General features: G+C 42.0%; 1 protein-coding gene across 5 annotated transcripts in view; it reads right to left on the bottom strand.

Annotated features, from left to right (window-relative positions):
* The window catches only part of CAPRIN1 (cell cycle associated protein 1), a 30,987-nt gene extending 25,419 nt beyond the window's left edge, over nt 1-5,568 (bottom strand). For 2 of the 5 annotated variants that reach the window (XM_044436897.1, XM_044436896.1), the window contains exons 1-2: nt 5,385-5,568; nt 4,717-4,920 (exon numbers count right to left, since the gene is read on the bottom strand). In XM_044436897.1, the coding sequence (XP_044292832.1) occupies nt 4,717-4,914 (198 nt within the window). In that variant the 5' untranslated portion in view covers nt 4,915-4,920; nt 5,385-5,568. Of the gene's footprint in view, nt 1-4,716; nt 4,921-5,157; nt 5,218-5,384 lie in introns of those variants that run through there. The other 3 variants (XM_044436894.1, XM_044436898.1, XM_044436895.1) reach the window with 2 other exon arrangements.
* Nucleotides 5,569-21,366: the final 15,798 nt, after the last annotated feature.

Genomic DNA, 21,366 nt, shown 5'->3' with positions numbered 1-21,366 from the left:
TGATTAGGTAAGCAGAAAATGGCATGCCTAAGAAAGGATACCATGCAATAAAAACAGTAATGTTGTCATATGAAAGATTTGCTTCTTCACCTTTGAATTAGAGGATAAATGTCAGAATTTAATTCACCCTAGAATGAAATCATGTTAACAGCACAATTGATTTTACCTTCCCAGTTTTGTTGGCTTCCAAGCATGGCAGATTTAGCTTGATTGTTTTTCTGATGTAATCCCTCAAAATGTACTAAGTACATATTAGTAATTTTACTAATTGCTGCAATCTCTTGCGATCTAAAGGTAAACATATCCTGCACATGGTAATAGTGCCCAAAATATGCATCTGCATTGCTCTACAAAGTGAAGGACCAATGCTAATACTGGCTTCATAAAAGGCATACCTGCATGATCTTATGGTGATCATGCATATTTGTTTATATTCTACATTTTAGGGTACACACTGAAAACATGAAGACATAATAGCAAAGCATTGGGCTAAACATTCCACTTTCATCCCTAACTAAATAATGAACACTGGCACTTTTGCACAGGAAGTCTCTACTTCAGGGAAATACTTCTGTGTTCACAGCAGCGTAACTTTGACAAATACTTTTTTCACTTGTTCAGATACAGTCAAGCATACCTAGAACTAGTACACTGGTACCTAGTTCAAATCCTATTAGCATCAATGTAGTCTGTCTCAATAAGTTATAAATTTTTAAACAGAAATGTAACATAACATTTTCTAACTATCCCAAGTGTTCAGCGAATGAATCTATAATTTTGGTCATATCTGATTGCACAGGAAAAAATTGGCAATTAATTAAAACAAGGTACTTGTTCCTCTTCAGGGATATTTTGAACTATATTTATTTACAATGTAAAATTAGTATATCCATAGTAACAATGGTAAAAAAACACATAGCAATACCCCTGTGAGAGGGCAGGTTTTATATACACTGTAATAAGCTTCCATGAGAATATCCCTGCCTGGAGAGAATGTTATGCAGAACTAAGTATTGACTGTGTAGCTCCCCTGTCTCACCTAGGATCTGAGCTAAAATCATGACAACCATTTGTTTGGAGGATGTGGTTTGGATTCAATCTCCACCCCCACTCTACTTTGTTAGATTGCCAATGAAACGATTTTACCTTTAAAAAATGGTTCTGTGCCTACATTGAGGGACTATTTATAATTATCACTAAGCTATATGCCATTTCTTACACAATGGAGACTATCCTGGGAGCTGGTATATTCATACAAACCCTGTGCTATCGATCTGGAAATTTAGTTGGGGGAACTGCTGACAGAAAGCTGATAGGCTAAATCTAAGTTTTGTTCCGGTCAATCAAGTGGGCATTGCTCAGGTCAATCAAATATACTCTACACCAGTAATGATAAGTAATACAAATTATTAATCATTTCTAAATAGTGTATTTGTGTAATAAGTCATAAAAATATAGTCATCTTCGCTTTCCTGGCATTTAATGAAACAATTCACACCAAGTCCTTTCAAGCTATTTCAAGGATACCTGCATTTCCATCACTCTAGGAACATGCCCACCCATGAAAATGCAATCTTTAAAGATAGTATTTTCTCAGCACATATCCACATTTCCCATCTCAGCCCATATTAACATGTTGTCCAAGCTTCACCCAGGCATGTGTTATCTCACCCCTCCTCCTTACTACAGTACAGTTACAAGGAGATTAACTGTAAGTGAAAAGAAACCACTCTGTAAACTATGGCTTGAAGCTGGTTAATTTCCACTACTGGTAGTTAAACAGAGCCTGTCCAAGTTCCAGACACAATAAGCTAGTTTTCAAAATCACCTCCTCACAGCTATGCCAGAAAGTGACGTGGGAATATGCAAGTGGGCAGGCTACTCCTTATATTTCAATGCTGAACTCATCACATTCAAACCAGCCCACAGTTACCAAGAGGAAATAGAAAATTTAGACCTTTTGTTCAGGTTCAACTCTTAACATATCTAATTAGCATTACGGCTTTCATCAAGCAACAGACCTGTAGCTCCATTCACAGACCCTGACTGTTCTCTTGGCCTCACTATAGACCTCTTGTACAGACACATGCCAAAGCTGATCCTGCATGTAAAGGGAGCTCTGGAACAGATTAGGCAGAATAGGGGCTGCAGAGGGGCAGTAAAACTGGAAAAATTTAGCAGGGCTGATTTGAGCATAGAGACATATTCAGTTTCCCACCACATATACCGTACTTTTTGCTCTATAAGACGCACTTTTCCCCCCCTCAAAAGTAAGGGGAAATGTCTGTGCGTCTTATAGAGTGAATATGTGTGTGCAGTAAGTCTGTCAGATGTGCAGCCCATGGGGAAGTGATGGGGAATGTGCCTGTGATTATGTGCCCATTTGATCAGAATTTTTTTTCTTGTTTTCCTCCTCTAAAAACTAGGTGCGTCTTATGGTCAAGCGCGTCTTATAAAGCGAAAAATACGGTATTTAACTTCTAATTTCCTAAGCATTAATTGAGCCAATCTTGATATTATTTTGGCTATTTCCATGCACTGCTTACCGTAACTGCAATTTTTAGAACTACTGAAAATTCCACCAAATACTATGCTGAAAAGCAGGGTCTGCAAGATCACATCTATAACAAAGAATAATCTATACATCTACAAATCTGTAGCAATTTTGAACTTTTATGTATTTGTTCACAATAAAACTGAATTAGTCAGGTACAAAAACTAAAGTTTGCTGTGCAAAGCAATAAAAGAAGAAAATTACATTTTAAAAGGTAAAGTGTCTCTTGAAACATATTGAGAAAATATTCAACTTTTAAAGTTTAACTTTTAGTATCTGAGCCTAAACATGGTTTTGCTTATATACTTTATTATCAAGATCAAGCAAATTCAGTTGCATTCACTTGGAACTGTTTAGCCCACAAACAATATGAAGAGCTTGGACTCAGATTTCACAGCAACCACCTACAAATGTAATATTCATAGGTTACTGCCAGAAACTGGAAGTACCTCACACTCATGGCATATCCCTGTCACTAAGTCTGAACAGGGCTGGTGCAAGAGCACCCTCGTTGACAATCCACTCACCTCTCACCACAATGTAAGACAGTACAGACATTTGGGATACAAAGAAATGGCAGGGAATAAATATGAAAATTAAGAGGTTGATACCAAATTCCAATTTCAGTAAGCATTATATCAAGCATGTTAACTAGAATACTTCAGCCCAAACTTTTTACATTGCAACACCGATGGTCAAACAAAGTATACTCAACATGCAGCAATCTACATGATTCTATGGACAGTAATCGTATGCCATGCCAATGCAAGCTTTCATAAGGCTAGATCTAGCTATTTTTCCTTAAGTGAAAGAATTCCCCAAGGGAAGTTTACTTCAGAATGTTCCCAATAGCAGAAAGAGAGGTGATGCAATTTTCGCTGATCCCTCACCCCATCCCTCTGGAGCCCTCAACAATCTCTCTCACTGTTCAAAGGTCTTCCAACTACTCACAGCACATGGAGACAGGAATAAGGAAATACAGGTGAAAGAAAGCATCAATAAAGATTGTCCCTTCCTCCATTCCACCAACAAGATATCTCCACTGAATCAGAAGACATCTGTGGACAGAAAACTCTTCCATCTCTTAGAAAGGAATTCTGGATTGAAAGCATACTTTTCATTTTATTTATATGCAGTTTTCAGCAGAGTCACCACTGAGAGAAGTAAAACTCTCCAGCATGAAAAGTTTTTCTGGCAGTGTCAGTATAGCTGTCAAGGCCCAATACTAATCAAGCTTTCACAAAATCATTAGAATTGTTATAAAGTTAGATTCCATGCATGCTGAGTTGAGAACAATTCCCTGTGTATTCCTGGTTCGTAAATAGAAGCCTGTAACTGCAACCCCAAACGTGGCATTTAATAGCAACTCCTTCAAAAACACCATACACAAACTATTCTTGATGTAACACACTTTTTCCTGGCACCTATTGCTGCTTTTTTCCACAAATAAGTCTGAAGTTCCCCATATCCAATCTGAAGCGTCCACTAAACTATCGGAAGCGTTATATACGCCGAAGGTAATTAATATGCCTGTTCACCCGGGGCAGCGCGGCTGTCTTTTCCTGTCTACTACTGGGCATAGTAACTAAAAAGGGTGGGTTGAAGTGGGGATAGCGCACAGAAACAGAGCGAAAGCTCTGCGTCTCCAGTAGGAAGGCAGGCAGCCGGGCCTTTGTGCAGCAGCCGATCACACAATGAGACTCCCTCCCTGGCAGAAAAGCCGCTGCCTTTCGCCGCCGCCATGTTGGATCCTGGCCGGCTCCATGTGCAAGGCAGAGACAGGCTGAGAGAGGCGAGAGCGGATCGCTCGTAAGGAGCTGCAATCGAGCCCCGCTGCGGGACGGGTGGAAAGGCTGGGAGGAAGGAAAGCCTCCAGGGCCAAACGACGCGGAAGACGCTCGTCCGGGCCCAGAGAACAAAGGAAAAGGGCCATGCCGCCGTCTCCCCTCCCCCACTTCGGCCTCGAAAACAAAAGGCGGAGGCCGGGAGGGGCACGCGAAAGGTGTCCTCAGGGAAAGGGATTTCCCCACACTCTGTGACGTTTCGGGAGCCACCCAGTTTAAGGACACTTGGTGCCCGTCTCTATTTCTGGGCCTGCGGCCCAGCATTCGTCCACAAGCGCCAAATGGAAAGAAGGGAAGGGAAAAGCGGCGTCTCCACACCTTTTTCTTCTCCAGGTTGCGCAGCTTCTTGTCGATGACCCCCAAAATCTGCTTCATAGCCTCAGTCTGCACCGAACTCGTACTACCTCCCGGAACCGCCGCCGCCGCCGCCGCCTGAGAAGGGGCCGCCGATGCCGCAGCTTCGTTTCCCGCTTTGCTGCCACTACTCGCCATCGCGCTGCTGGTGGCCGAGGGCATCGCTTACTGAAGAGAGAACAACGCGTTACGGGATTCGGAGAGGAGGAGGAAAGGGAGGGGGAGCGGGTGGGTGGGAAGAAAGAGGAAGCAGAGCGGATGAACTGACGGGCCGCCAGAGGGGACACAACGCGGAGCTGGCAGAGGGAAGGAATTGCTATTCCTTCACGTCCTTGATTTTCCCACGCCCCGCACTCATCCCCTCTGTCCCCCCGCCCTTCTTCGAACGCGTGCCTCAGACCGCACCTGTCAGCGCGCGCCCAACGATTCCAGGCAACCCGATTAAGATTCGTAAGGTCCGCCGGCAAAACCTCGCGCGCGGGCGCGTGCTCGGCGACCACGTGACTGGCAGCCCCGCCGCAGCGCTATTCCCCCATTCTTTTCTCTTCCCCCCACTCCCTTCTCCAACGGTCATCTAAGAACCACCCCTGCTTTCTCCCGATCCTGCTTTCCCCCCCTACTCCCCTCCTCACCGTGTGAGAAGCGTGCGCGCGCGTGTGTGTCTGAACGGAATTGAGTATCCCGGGAGGGACAAGGGAATGGCTAAGTGCACTCTTGCTGTGGGGGGAAGGCGGCCTCTGCCCACTCCAGCCCCGTCACTGGCACCGCGCCTCCTGCTACCTCTGCACCGAGATACGGGGGGGAAGAGAGAGCGAGAAGGCGGAGCGCGCGCGCGCGCGAGAAAGACGGACCGGGCAGGGTTGCGATGGGGTCCTCATTCATTGATGCTGTCTGTTCAGAATGCCTGATTGGCAAGGGTAGAAGACGTCATGCCCGGTCTCTCCTAGCCTGGCAAGAGCCCGAGTCTCCCAAGGCCGATCTTTTAGGCGCGGCGGCCAGCTAGGCACGGAATACAATGGTGAGGGGGAGAGGCTTGTTCGCCCTGAAGGACCCAGGGGTGGGGTTCGGCTTGCTTTGGGGAAAGCTGCCCCTTTTTCCCTAGAGTTGCAAGTTGGAGCCTCGCTCCTGCGTGGTGGGAAGTAGGGTGGGCCTTTTTGTGAGAGTTGCAATGTTCCTCAGATGTACATGCGTTCTTTATATTTACTTACCTAAAAAGAGATTCCAATTCACTCAGTGGGATTTCAGAGCACACATGTACAAGATCGAGTTATTTGGGCACAATCTTATTTATGTTTTAAAAGAAAATAAGTTCTACAACTCCCACCGTTCCCCCAAAGCCATCCTGGTTGGGGAATGCTGGGAGTTGTAGGATTCCTGTTTGTCTAAACATGCATAGGATTGCACACTTGGATAGGTATCACTTAAATATATTTAGTTTACATCTATGGGATAGTCTAGTGTCGATGGAGAGGTAAACCTTTTACTCGATGAGTGCTCAAGGGCAGCTTCTCAAACTGGACAGAGGTAATTAGGGGGTGCCACAGGGTTCAGACCTGGGCCCACTGCACTCCAACATATTTAATAATGATCTAGACCAAGGAATACGAGAAACGATAATTAAATTTGCAGATAACACAAAACTGGGTGGAATAGCCAACCCCCTTGGAAGACAGAAGACCTAGGGTGATCTAGATAAGCTAGAACTCCCGGCTGAAAGCAAGAGAATGGAATTCAGAAGAGGAAAGGCCAAGTCTTCTACCTAAGAAAAACAAACCAAATGCATTGATACAAGGTGGGGAATACTTGGCTCACCGGTACTGCAAAAAACGAAGATCTTGGTTGTGGACAACAAGCTAAATATGAGCCAATAACATGATGTAGCTGCTAAAAGGGCAAATGCTATTTTGGGATGCGTTACTAGAAGTATCACTTCCAAATCATGAATAGTAGTAGTTCCCCTATACTCCTCACTAGTAAGACCTCATCTAGAATACTGTGTCCAATTCAGGGCACCAAAGTTTAAGAAAGATGCAGAAAAAAATAGAGTTCAAAGGAGGGCAACAAAGATGATGCAAACACTGCCCTATGAGGAGAGACTGAGAGATCTGGGCATGTTTAGCCTTGAGAAGCCTGAGGGGGGATAGTGTAGCACTTTTATGAGTACCTGAAAGGCTGCCACAAAGAGGAAGGACAGGATCTTTCTTCCTCATTCCAGACTGTAGGGCATGGAACAATGAATTCAAGTTGCGGCAAACCATATTCAGACTAGATATCAAAAAATTCCTAAAAGAGAAACATGACAGTAGAACCAGTAAGGCGTCCTGTGCTCTCCCACACCAGAGGCATTCAGGTGGAAACTGGACAGTCATATGAGTCAGATGGTGTAACTTGGTGTCCTGCATCAGCAGGGAGTTGGACCCGGTGGCCTTCTTGGCCCCTTCCAACTCTGCTATGATTCTAAGCTTGTGCAAAAGTGGGTATAGGCCTGTGGTCTAAATTGCTGAGGGCTCGACCCTACCCACTAGTTCTTTAATTGGTGCCTGTTGTTTTTTTCCATAGAGTTGTAGGGGTGGAAGAGAGTGGTCTTATTTTGTGAAATGGCAGCAGCCAAGTTCGAATGGGACTGGTCCAGGCAGAAGCATTGGAGATGGTGTTCTTAGAGAGGCTGATATAACCGCTTGCTTCTTTAGAAAAGCTATTGAAGCCAAGGTGCTATATAGCTTGTTCCTGGATCTTGAAAAGTTATTGGGAATACCTGAAGGCCCAAGCCTATGTGTGCTTAGACAGGAAAAAGTCACATTTTCCCAGCATTACCCTGTCAGCATGGCTGACTGGAGACTGCTTAGATTTTGCCAACACCCGCTTAGGATTGTTCCCTCAGAGCCTACAGTAGTGCTCCTCAAACTAATGTCACCATTGGCAACAGGGTTATATCCAGTGCTTTTTTTGTAAGAAAAACGGTGCCAGAACTCATGAAATTATTTACCTTTCGCACGTAGACAATCACTGTACACACACCCACAAATGTCAGTTGTGTAACGAAACACAAGGGTTGCTGCCCGCAGTAAGCACTCAGCGCACGACCAATCACAAGCCGAGCAGCACCATCACAACCAGCGCGGACAAAGTACGCATGCATCGGATTCGACACACAAGCAGCCCACATGCACTGTTTTAATGATTTTGCCGCCAACCTGCTATGCTTGACAGGGCGATTCAAATCCATGTGGACCAAACATCAAATTTTCAAAAGTTACTTTTAAAACTTGGAAAATCTGTTGAAAAAAGGTGCCAGAACCCTGTTCTGGTGTGTTCTGTGACAAAAAAAGCACTGGTTATATCTGTTTGTATCTTTGGAGTTCGTGATCTTGAGCAAATCAGTATCTCAGTGTAATAATTTCAAGGTTGTTGGCCTTGAGATTTTTCAGAATGATACTCCACAGACCTTGGAAAAAGAATGGTATGTGGATGTAAATAATTAAGACAAATAAGCATGATTTAGATAGATGGTTCTTAAAGGATTTTGTAGGCATAGTTGCGTAATAGAAGTTATAAAGACAATGAACGTTTGGGGAACCAGTTCCCTTTTAATGGAGTCAATAGGTGGTGAAACAATGAACTTACATTGCAGTAAAGTGAACACTCACATCAGGTTTTATAGTTTTTGGTCCTAAAATGACCTTTGATCGTATATTGTTTAACTGAATGTAGGCATCGTGTCAGTAGTTCTGGGAAGGGGACTTTGGTCAAAGAATTGTTCAGGCCTAAATACTGTTAGCAGAGGAAATTGCCGTGCTAGCAGAACTCTGTTTCATTTAGCTATTGCAGAAACATAGAAAAACACAGAAACATAGAAAAAAGGTCAAAAGGGGGATTCCAGGCCATTTAATCTGACCCCTGGGTTCAGCCATCTCTGCTCATGTAATCCCCAACATGTGGTTGTCCAATCTTTCCCGAAACACCCTCACTGATGGTTTGTAGTGCTATGTGCTTTGTAAAGGTAAGGTCTACAAGCCAAACTTCAGTTAGATTTTTCCATTGCACATAGTTTGGAAGTGGGCTTCTACTAGTGCAACATCATTGATGCCAGTGGAACTGACTCCTTAGGATTAACCCAATGTGTATAGTTAAAAGAAAAAGAAAAAAAAATCCTTTGCTGGCAGAAAAGGGCCAACATTTTAACAGTAGATTCAGTAAAGGAACTGAGCTTTAGAAACACCTTCTTGTGACTGCTGAAACTGGCACAAATGCTCATTCATTACATTTGTCCGAAGCTGGTAATATGTAATCTTTTAAATGATTAGTGCTTTGAATAGTCAAGAAACAATTCTGTGGCAATAGCAAATCAATAAAGCTCTGATTTAGTCTATTCCTGAGCCAGTCACAACATGACTTCAATGGTTCAAACAAAAAGGGAGACAGACACATCTGAGAAATCCTTGTAGTGCTTTACGTATCATGTAGATCATGGGTCCTCAAACTATGGCCCGGTGGCCGGATCTGGCCCGCCATGCCCATTTATCCGGCCTGCCATGCCCATTTGGACCCACTGCACACCCGCGTGTGCGACTGCTGCTGCCCACCTCGCCCCGCGCACGGGGAGGCAGCAGTTTGCTCACTCGGAGAAAACGATCTCCAAGCAAGCCGCTGCCTCGTGCGCCCACCTTGTGGCATGTGCCTGCCCCCGCTCACCTCCCCTTCCCTCACCGCACCCGCCACCCCTGCCTCCGCGCCGCCAGCACCACCTTTCCTGCCTGCGCCCGGCACCGGCACCAGCACCAGCACTTTTCACCTGACCCCCTGGTGGAAAAGTTCGAGGACCCCTGATGTAGATACTTGGAACCTCCACACATTCTAAATAAATGGAGGTGGCAAGTTGGCAAGTATGAAGGCTGCTTATAGGTGCTGTTTTCTTTCTTTTATTTATCAGTATCTTAGTAACTTTAGTAATACAGATGTTGCAAAATGTACCAATTGAGGGGAGCTAAAATGTATAGAAGCAGCAAGCATCAGATGAGGAAGTAGGGGTGGTTTTGTTTTTGGGCAGTGAAGAGGTAAGGGAATTACTTTAAAGATTTTGTTGGACCTGCAGAGGGAGGGAAGAAAATTGTTTTACAACATCTCAAACACAGCAAAAAATGACGGCCAGCGATTGGTCGCTCAGTTCACAATCAAATTCTAGCCATTGCTATAGGTAGACATTATATGTGTATTAAAGAAATGTGAATCTTATTGAGTGACGTGGGCTTCTGGCCATACAATACACCTGCCCCCAACACCTCTGATTTGTATCACAGGGACGTTTTAAAATCAGACAAATTTAGACTCTGGCTACCCCAAGTGTTGTCTGTTTATAGCACAACAGGGCTTTGGCTATTGGTTGGTTTGGAAATGAAATAAATATGTGACAGATAATGAATCTGACATGGGAAAGACCCCTAAAATCACATTAAGTTCCTAAGCAGTTGAAAAATGCTTCCTTACTAAATGGCTCTTGTTTCAGTCATATTGATTACAAGGTGAATAAAGAGGTATCCTTTTGTGAGAAGTGCCCTAAATTACTGGATATCATCCATCCAGTGTTAGTACTCGTGGCATTACACAAATGTGAACCAACATGCAATATAACTAGTGCTTGCTGCAGCAATGGCAAAAAGCAGTGACTTGCCAGTAGTGACTGTACAACTCCAAAGTAATTGGAGACATTGTTATTACACCTAGTATGAGTAAATTTTAGGATCATTCCTTAATTCATAGTAATTCTAAGAAGAAGGCCATATTAACTGGCCTTCTGAGATAGTAGATACAGTAACTTATTTAAAAATTATGATTGCAAAAGCAAAACAGCCTACAACTATAAGATTTATACCTAATTTGGATCATATGTTTTATTATTTATACAAGCTTAGAAAGGTTTTAATCAGTGAGATAGTTTAATTTTTTACAGGTGTAATGTTATGCATGTTTAGACCAAAAAAAAAAAGCCTAAAGCTTATAACTCCCAGCATGCCTCAGCCAGCATCAGAATCAGCCATGCACAGGATTATACCATTGAAGTATGTGGCTTTTGCAAGAAGGGTTGTGGTCCAGCTCCTATGCTGCAACTGGCCTTAAAGTTTATAGGAAAAATCTGATCAGAAGTGGGTCAGAAGCGTTTAGGCCTCTTCAGCCAATGGAACATTGGAATCAGGCTGGGCTTATCTCTGTCAACATTCTCAGAGGAAAGCAGGCAGGAGTTCAGTTATTCCTGTCCAGCTGCTAGCTTCAGCCTTCACAGGAAAGAAAGCCGACTGCCACTCTGTGAGAGCCTAACAGAAGATGTGGATAGTTTTCAGAGGTTTTCATGCAGGGTGAAATACAGGAGGGCCAAAGGGAAACACGTTGTTGATAGGCTAGATTTTTTGTCAGTTAATTGTTCAAGAGGAAAGCTTTTGCAGTTACACCTTCACTGTAAAACAGATGCCCTGTGCTAGGAACATTCTTGACTACTTAAAATCTTATCAGGATTTATGACTGTTGGAGCCTCTTCAGGAACTCCTGAGAGCCAGTGTGGTACAGAGGTTGAGTGTGGGACTGGAACTCGGGAGATCTGGGTTCCAGTCACACTAAGCCATGGAGCTCACTGGGTGACTTTGGGGCACTCACAGACTCTCAGCCCAACCTACCTCACAGGGTTGTTGTTGTGAGGGCAAGGTTCAGAGGAGGAAGATAATTATATAAGCAACCTTGAGTTCCTCGGAAGGAAAAAAGGTGAGATATGAATACATACATAAAAAAAACTCAGTAGTGTGAAGAACCTGCCATAAAAATACTGCTACACCTTTCAGAGAATGTTTTTGTTTGTTGCGGATTGTTGATAGCCCAGAGTTGCCAAAGGGCTTGCACTGATCCTGACTCAGGCTTTTCTGTGTAGATTCATATAGCCTGGAGAATTCAAAATGGACGCTGTGATTATTTCAATTTTTGTGAGTAAGGGAGTACTCTGGACTTACTCTTGACTTTGACATATTGTTTTGACTCTTGGATGTGATATACCTGGAGCCACATAATGCTATGGTCCCCAGGAAGATTCCAACCAGATTAAACCTCTTCATTTGAGGATTTGTCAAGGTCTTTTTCTAGAAAGCTAATTGTAAGAATAATTGAAACCCTTGTCCCTTATTTTGAGCTGAAGAGATTTCAGTAGGGAACCCTAGTAGTCCAAATCTCTGACATAGTTATAGTTATTAGCTTGGGAGTGCTGTGGAATTACTTATGAACATATAGATAATTGCCTTACTGTGTCAGACTACCAGAATGTGCATGCAGAATTGAGTCCATGAGAATTAGAAGGGCCTTGCTCTTTTTATTTTTTATTTTTGTTGAATACATGATGAACAGGTAACAAGTTGGAGCAAGCGAGTAAAATGATCTGGCCACCACTTTTACAATGGTACTGGGTCCAGGAGCTTGCCCAAGTTCCTTACTCTGCCTTTCAGGATGAGTGAAACTCCAAAACAGGAAATATATCTACTTTCTGATTAATAGAACTTTGACCAACAGCACATATATTCTGCCTAGATTATACTTCAGCTGTTTTTGCTTCCATTCACTTCTGCACTGATAAGTATATCTTTCTGCTCTGTTGTTTTTATTCCAGCAAATATTGTGCTTTTACCTATTACAAAATAGAAGAATGTTTGCATTGCATTGTTCTTAACTAACAAGTTTTATTGAAACATGCTTTGATTGAACCAGACATGTTCCTTGAAAAACTTACAAAGTACTCTTTATTTGTTTTATTTCATAAATGTAATATGCTAAGGAACTGGATTAATGCTTTCCATGAGTGTTAAATCTTGAGACCACTTCACATATTTGGCTTATACAAAGGTGTAATAATCTGCATACATGGTACAAACAAAAACAAAGTTCTATTCATACCTTTCTTGCACAAAGGAAACTGAAACATGTAGAGAAACATATAGCTGACATATGTAACAGAACCTTTCTTGGAATATCAGTTTAAAGTGCCACCAACATTTCCACTGGAAGAAAAAATCATTAATGTTGGCATCCATAAATTCTTGTGCAATCAGATGAAAACACAACACTCTAAAGACTAGCTGTCATGTCTTTGTTTATACTGGCGTGCTTATCTTAGGCCTGGTTACACATTTACATTTGTCAGCCTACTGTAATCTTTTCCACAAGACAAAGTTTCATTAGAAAGAGAAAAATAGACCACTTTCACTAAAATAGCTGAATTAGGGATGATAATATTCAATGGGAACATCAGTTAAATGGTATGATGAAAGTTTAATCTCAAGACTTTTACAGAAACAAAGAAGCCAACTGTTTTGGTATGTACTTCTCTGAACTATAATATGAGGGGGTTCATGTAACCCAGCATTGAACCATTTATTACAACATCGGTCAAAAATATTTACAGTTAGAACAGAAGTGCTCCTTATTGTGTTGCATAATATTGCCTTGTCCAAGCTGAATCTAAAACCCCTCATGAACCTGCTTAGTAGGAGATTCAGGACAGATAAAAAGAAGCACTCCTTCATGCAGACATTGTTATAGAATTTGCTACCGCAAAATGTAATGACAGCCACTGGTTGGTTGGCTTTAAAACAAAATTGGACAAATTTATAGAAAGGGGGACTATCAATGGCTTTGAGTCCTGTTGGCTATATGCTGCCTCCAATATTAGAGGCCGTATGCCTAGGCAAACCAGCAATTGTACTCGTGGCCTACTTCTGATTTTCCTACAGGTGGCTGGTTGGCCACTGTGTGAACAGAATGCTGAACTAGGTGGGGCATTCATTTGATCCTTCATAGTTCTCTTCTGGAGCCATTAAGTTCATAATCCTGTCTTTTGCATCCTTGGTGCAGCCAAAGTCAAAGACTTTGGTGAGTCTTATGCCCTGCTGAACGGAAACTGGCCTCAGAGAGCAGTAAGCTTGGGTATTTCCACACCAGCTTTGAAGAGGCAGAAGTTGGATCTCTGACTCCCTATTCCAGGAGTGATGTACCATCTCCATCCTTGGAAGGGTTTTTCTGAGCAATCCTATTGTCCCTGTGATGATCACCCAGGGATCATAGGATTTCTTCCTTAAAATCAATTTCATGTGCAAAATTATCCCAAACTTGGCCCAATGAAAGAGTCAATTTTATGTCATCACTTTGTATCTGATAAGTGCTTAACAATGTGGAAACTGGACTGTGATTTAATTAGTAAGCTTTGTTTGAGTTATTGAGTGCTGCTTCATCACCAATGTGTCAATGTTGACAGAACCCCACAGCATCACCTCTTTCATTTTCATGCTTTAGACTCTGCTAGAGCTGATGTGTGTGTTAAAATAACTTATGACTGTAAACAGCTAAAAACAGATATGTATTCGTAATTTCTAAAGGCAAATCAGCTGTGTCGAACAAAATTTTAGGGTTCATTTTTCTGTTTTAACTGTACTTTTAGTTTAATTGCTGGGATTTGGTGGCATAGTGGGTTAAACCGCTGAGCTGCTGGGCTGGTTGATCAAAAGGTCAACAGTTTGAATCCACAGAGCGGGTGAGCTCCCATACTCTGTCCCAGCTCCTGCCAGCCTTGCAGTTCGAAAGCATACAAATGCAAGTGGATAAAAAGGTACCATTTTGGTGGGAAGGTAACAGCGTTCCATGCACTTCAGTGTTCAGTCTTGCTGGCCACATGACCACGGAGACTGTCTGCTGGCAAACACTGGCTTCCTCAGCTAGGAAACAGAGATGAGCATTTCCCCCAAAAGTCAGACATGACTGGTCTTTAATGTCATGGGGAAACCTTTACCTTTTTTTATAGTTTAATTAGAATGTTTTATTGACTGTTGTTGTGTTTTAATATATGGTATTCTGTTTGGTATTTTACTGAATGTAAACTGTTCAGAGAGCCAACAGAACTGAGTGAATGTTATACAAACATTTTTATAAATAAATATGTTGCCATGAAAGAACAGCCGTGACTTTCTTAACCTATTAGCATGTACACAAAGAGAATAGGAATTAGAAGGTGTCATCTCACCAGATTTGGTAGCTAGTCAGTGAGTTCTTCCCTACTTTATGCAAGCCAGCTGAAAGTGCAGTCCTTTGGGTTATGCCCTCCTTGGACAGAACCCTCTGATCCCAGGAACTTCCAAATACCTAATGCCCTGTTAGACTACTATCCACAGCCTCGCCATCCTTCTTTAAAAAAGAACATTAGGCTGGTGCCTGAGCATCTGAGGCTGGGCAGGTTATAGATTTCTCTCCTCCCTTCCCTGCACAGACAACATTCCCTTTGAAGGACTCTCCAATGTCCTTCAAGGTTGCTTTTGTGACCTCGTAATGCAGGCAGCACATTTCCTTCGATGGCAGTTGTAAAAGACCTGCAAGAAAGATTGGCTTTTAGGGCCCCTTTCCAAGGTTGGAACAGTCTCTACAGCTTCAGCGGGAAGTCTGAAGAATTCTAAGATTCCTGGTATGCTATCAGGGATCATTAGATTGCTATCTTCATTATTCTGTGCTAGAAATGTGCTTTTTTTCTTCTAAAAAAGGCTTAAATGTAAGTTTGATGCCTTATATAGACTCTTTTGTAAGTTTGTATTGTGACCTTAAATCAACTCGCCACTTTGTTTGTTGTCAAGTTTTTATCCAAACTTAATGTAGTTTCCCTTGATTCCAAAGATGTTTATCATCTGTAATTTGTACTGTGATGACATTAAGAATGTGCCAGGCAAAGTCCAAATACAGGAGAAGTATTTCAAAAAATCAAAGCAATCTACAAAGATGGGGAATATGCAGAGACTGGAGCTTTAAAATAATTGTTTCACTTGATGATTTCAAAAGTTTTGTGAATGAAAATGCATTCATGGACATACTCAGAGACGTGCCAAATATTAATAATCTCTAAAACTCGGCGGCTTTCGATACAATCGACCATGGTATCCTTCTGGATAGGCTAGCGGGATTGGGGGTCGGAGGCACTGCTTTGCAGTGGTTCCGCTCCTATCTCAACGGTCGATTCCAGAAGGTAGTGCTGGGGGACCATGTCTCTACGTCATGGCAGCTATGCCATGGGGTACCACAGGGCTCCATTCTATCCCCTCTGCTATTTAACATCTATATGAAACCGCTGGGAGAGGTCATCAGGAGGTGTGGGCTGCGGAATCATCAATACGCTGATGATACCCAGCTCTACCTCTCGTTTTCCACTAATCCAGGTGAGGCAGTGGCTGTGCTGAACCGGTGCTTGGCCGAGGTAATGGAATGGATGAGGGCCAATAAACTCAATCCAGACAAGATGGAGGTCCTGTTGGTTGGCGGATCGGGCTTCAGAGAGGGTGGATTTGACCTGGTCCTGAATGGTGCAACACTCCCTCTTAGGGACAAGGTCCTCAGCTTAGGAGTACTCCTCGACCCGGAGCTTTCTTTGGAAGCTCAGGTGACAGCGGTGGCAAGGAGCGCCTTCCTTCAGCTTCGGCTGATTAATCAGCTGCGCCCCTACCTGGAGTACGACTGCCTGGCGACGGTGACACATGCGCTGGTGACTTCCCGCCTAGACTTCTGTAACGCGCTTTACGTGGGGCTTCCCCTGAAGACGGTCCGAACACTTCAATTGGTGCAAAATAGAGCTGCCAGGTTGCTGACGGGGACGGGGCATTATGCTCACATGACTCCAGTCCTCTGTCAGCTTCACTGGCTTCCCATTGAAGCCCGGGCCCAATTCAAGGTGTTGGTTGTGACCTATAAAGCCCTAAACGGCTTGGGTCCTGGCTACCAGAACGAGCGCTTACGTCCGTATATGCCCGACCGCCCCTTGAGATCTGCGGGAGAGTCCCTTCTCCGGGAACCCTCCATGAAAGAAATTAGGAGAGTAAGTACTCGGAGGAGGGCTTTCTCTGCAGTGGTGCCCAACCTATGGAATTCACTCCCCAAAGAGGTCCGCCTGGCACCGTCATTACTGGTTTTTCAGCGCCTGGTAAAGACCTTTTTATTTAAACATCATTTTAATTGTTAAAACATATGATCTGGCCAGGGCAACTTCTTCTTCCTTCTCTTTCCTCCTCCTATATTCTTTATTTACTTATTTTATACTGTTAATTTTAATTTTATATTATTATGTTTGTATCTCAGTGTATTTTTTGTATTTTTGTATTTAGTGGTAATTTATTATGTTCTATTGTATTTCAATGTATTTTATTGTGTTGTAAGCCGCCCCGAGGCTTCGGCAAGGGGCAGCATAGAAATGTAATAATAATAATACAATAAGGACATTTGTTATTACTGTCTACTGTCTGTCCACAGCTTTATTCTTGTATTTTGGGTTTGAAGCTGCCAGATTTTCAGAAGTGGATGACTTAGTTGTGTCTCAGCTCTGCTTTTCTGCTGAGCAGTTAAACTTAGCATTTTCTGTTAGGCTAATGGAGACTTCTGAAAGCGGAAGCTTAGTCATATTTTCCTAAAAAAACCTACTTCCCTCAGCTTCCATAATTTGTAGTAAAAATACTTCTGGCTTGTGTGAACAGAACAAAAAGGAATATAAGTCTATATCTGGACTTTGTCAGTTGGCCTAAGTAAATCTTTGCCATCTTGCACTATATTCATGATTAATTATAAAACTGCACACATGAATTTAAAGCCAATAGCTTCATACAGTACTAAGCTTCAGTTCAGGTGCCCAGTAATTAATGACAAGAATTAAAATGTAATTTTTCCCCCAAAGAAAGTTTGTATGGTTTAATTTAAAGCAGGATACATTCTGATTTCTGCCACAAGAGGGTGAGATATCCATATGGAAAACAATAGAATATTCTGACACATTCAGAATGCATATACTTTGTATTTCAGCAGGAATAGTGACCTTGCATTTGAGTTTGCTAATGCGATTGTAGCTGGCTAGCTTTGAAATGTGTGGCAACAAGATAGTTATGCAACTTTTCATCCCTTGGTAGCAAGTTTGTCTAGCATGCATATATACATGCATGCGAGAGGGAGAGGGAGAGGGAGAGGGAGAGGGAGAGGGAGAAAGAGCGAGCCATAGTGACACTCAGACATTATAATATATCTACAGTTAATGGATATTTAATAGAAGGGATAATCTTAGCAGGAATTTCAAAATGTTCTAGTCAGACTGTTTTAATAGCCAAACTAATATTACATCATTTTCCCATGAGAAAAAGTTTTCTTTTCAGTGCATGATGAAAATTCTAATGTATATTTATAGTGTAGGTTATGTATCCTAACTCTACAATTATCAAATGTATTTGCTATTTAATTAAATAATGATTAATGACAATGTTACTGAAAATGGCCCTTTTTAGGGCTTGTGTGAAATATGATGGAAGTTAAGACTACAATACTGGCAGCCTTACCTGGGAGTCAGCTGCATTCAAGTCAGTGAGACTTAATTGATATGTGATATGTGTAGCAAATGTTAGAAAATATAAACAAGTTGTTTGGTGCTACCATATTGTATTTTCCCCTTTGAAATCTAGTAGCTGTAATCAGCTTAGTGAAAGCAGCTGTTTCTACTTTGCCTCATTAATGAAATGAACAGGGGAAGTTTTATTTATTTGTTATCCAAATCCCTGTTGACCTCCAGGTGGCACTAGTGTTTAAATTATAAAACCAAGTCTTGACCTTAGGAAAATGTGGCATCTTTGTTTTGAATGTCTGAATGTCCTAATGAAATGTGGGCTAGGGACTAGGCTGCAACTTACATGCAAATATGTGTAACTGTTGTCTGAATGCTCTTTATATCAAAAGCTGGTTTGCCAGATACCAGAAAAGAAATGGTTGGGAAACCCAAACTGTTTTTATCTACCTCTTCCCTGCTACAAGCTTTTTAAAAAATTCTTTTGACCAGCAGATAAATTCTGAAGCAAGGTTAAACCTTCTTGAAATCACTTGTTGAGGTAGAATAGGAACCATCCCACTCATGTTTGCCTCATAGATTTGTTTGTTTCTGAAAACATATTACTGTCCTATCATAGAATAGTAGAGTTGGAAGGGCCATGAAGGGTCCAACCCACTGCTGGTGCAGGACACCACGTTACACCATCCCACTCACATGGCTGTCCGGTCTCTTTTGAATGTCTCTAGTGTGGGAGAGCCCACCACCTCTCTAGGCAGCTGGCTCCAGTGTCATATTGCTCTGACAGTGAGGAAGCTTTTCCTGATGTCCAGCCTCAATCTGGGTTGTCACAACTTGACTTGATTATTCCCTGTCTTACGCTCAGGCATCCTGTTTGATATGATGTGAATTTGGCCTTTCTACTATGCTAGGTGCAGCTCTGAGCATTTATTTTATCAAGAGAATTTCTCTATGGAACTTTGGACTTCATACTTGTCAATCTGCCATGTCACCACAAAGACCAATTAGCTTTATTTTATTTTATTTTATTTTATTTTATTTTATTTTATTTTATTTCTATATGACCTAGTAGTCAAAGCTACTTAAGGCAGGTTTTCAGTTTAGACTTTCATCTTCTGATAAGTTGATCATGTTGCAAATCCATGACATGGGATGCATTCCTAAACTTCTTGTATTAACTAGCAGTAAAGGCCTCTGTCTCTATGTTCTTATTTTTCCGTAACATCCATTAATGGTTAAGCAGTATGCATCATCAGAAAAGTATAAACATCAGCATGTGTAGCAAAGGTGCTATTTGTTATTGTTTTAACTTTTGTCTTTGGAAAGGAGCTTGTAGACATTTTTGTCCCCATCCCTGTATTTCTGTCAGACACATCTTCTGTAGTGAGCCAGAAAATTTACAAGGTTAGTTCAGTATTTTAAAATTGAACCAGCTGGGATATTCTGGGAGTTGTAGGACTGCTTTCTGTCTAAACATGCCTAGGTTTGTGCTTCTAGAAATCAAATTGTGTAGGCTTTTTAATAAAATATTGTACATTAGCCTTTCTTTTTGTCAGCAACTGATTCTACTGCAACCTGCAATACTTCGTGTACAAAGTCACTTGAAATAAAAATAGTAAGTCAGCTTGGCATGATTAATCTATATGGGACTAAGCATGATTCTCTGGTTGCATTTCATGAATGTTTTATCAAATTGGTCAATCTTTCTTATTTGATTGTGGGTGTGAGTTTTTAGACTCATAGCTGGGTAAGTGGACAGCTGCTGCAAAGAGGCAAACCAGGTTGAGATGTTCACTTCAGGGCAGTATGTATAGTGGTTAGAGTGTTGGACTGGAATTTGGGAGATCAAGGTTTTCACCCCACTCAGCTGTGAAACTCACTGGGTGACTTTGGGCCTAATGTCCCTTTCAGTGAGAATACAAGGGAGAGGATAAAGACCATGCCAGTTGCCTGGCAGAATATAAATATTATGGATGGCTGGCTTGGTTTGATTGATGCTTGAAAAATTTGGCTACACCTTTACTTCGACTGCACATCATAACTGCCATCAGTTAGAGTTCTTCATTTGTATGTCATACTAACTGTTTTTGATTAGATACATTTTTGATCTCTCCATCTCTGCTACAGCAAGTAAATGTTCATAATTGGTAGTGAGGCTGGTAGTTTGAAACCATGCTGCAATTTGCTGGGAATCACAATTTTTAGATTTGACAAGTGTCTCTGGTTTCTGGCATGTTAAGTTTTATCTTCTTAATTATGAGGTGTTTATCTTACAGATTTCTGCTAGGTTACTCGAATATTTCATAATTAATGAGGGTACAGTTGACTTTGAGAGATTGAGTGGGAGGGCTGTAAAGCTCTTCTAAGGAGCCAAATTATTACCTACGTTTTTTATAAGAAAAACACAAATATCTTTCAGAAGTTGAAATTGTTATATCCTGGAGTGTCACTTGCTCTACTCTACAATTTTATCAGAACATGTTAAATGTGAGTTTAAAATATTAATAAAAATAAAAATATTAAAATAATATTTTTACAGTGGGCAGAATTAGCTTAACCTGTTTATGAAAGGCGGATTGGGAAAATTGTGAAGTCCTAAGGCGCTCCTTCATGGATTACTGCCTTGTCGTGGAGAAGGGGCTTGCATAGCTCAATGAAGCTATGAGCTATGCCGTGCAGGACCACCCAAGGTGGACAGGTCATCGCAGAGAGCTCTGACAAAACGTGACCCACTGGAGAAGGAAATGGCAACCCACTCCAGTATCTTTGCCATGAAAACCCCATGGACAGTACTAAAAGGCAAAAAGATATGATGTCAGAAGATGAGCCCCTCAGGTCGGAAGGTGTCCAGTTTGCTACTGGGGAAGAGCGGAGGGCTAGTACTAGTAGCACCAGAAAGAATGAAGCGACTGGGTCAAAGCCGAAAGGACACTCAGTTGTGGATGTATCTGTTGGTGAAAGGAGAGTCCAATGCTGCAAAGATCTATACTCCATAGGAACCTGGAATGTAAGATCCATGAATCAAGGCAAGCTGGATGTGGTCAAACAAGAGATGACAAGACTGAACATCGACATCTTAGGAATCAGTGAACTAAAATGGACAGGGATGGGTGAATTTAATTCAGATGGCCATCAAGTTTACTACTGTGGGCAAGAACCCCTCAGAAGAAATGGAGTAGCCTTCATAGTCAATAAAAGAGTAGGAAAAGCAGTACTGGGATACAATCTCCAAAATGACAGAA

Source organism: Varanus komodoensis, unplaced genomic scaffold (genome assembly GCF_004798865.1).
Source record: "Varanus komodoensis strain SLA01 unplaced genomic scaffold, ASM479886v1 scaffold3, whole genome shotgun sequence".
Classification (NCBI taxonomy): Eukaryota; Metazoa; Chordata; class Lepidosauria; order Squamata; family Varanidae; genus Varanus; species Varanus komodoensis.
This window is presented reverse-complemented; position numbering and strand designations above follow the sequence as displayed.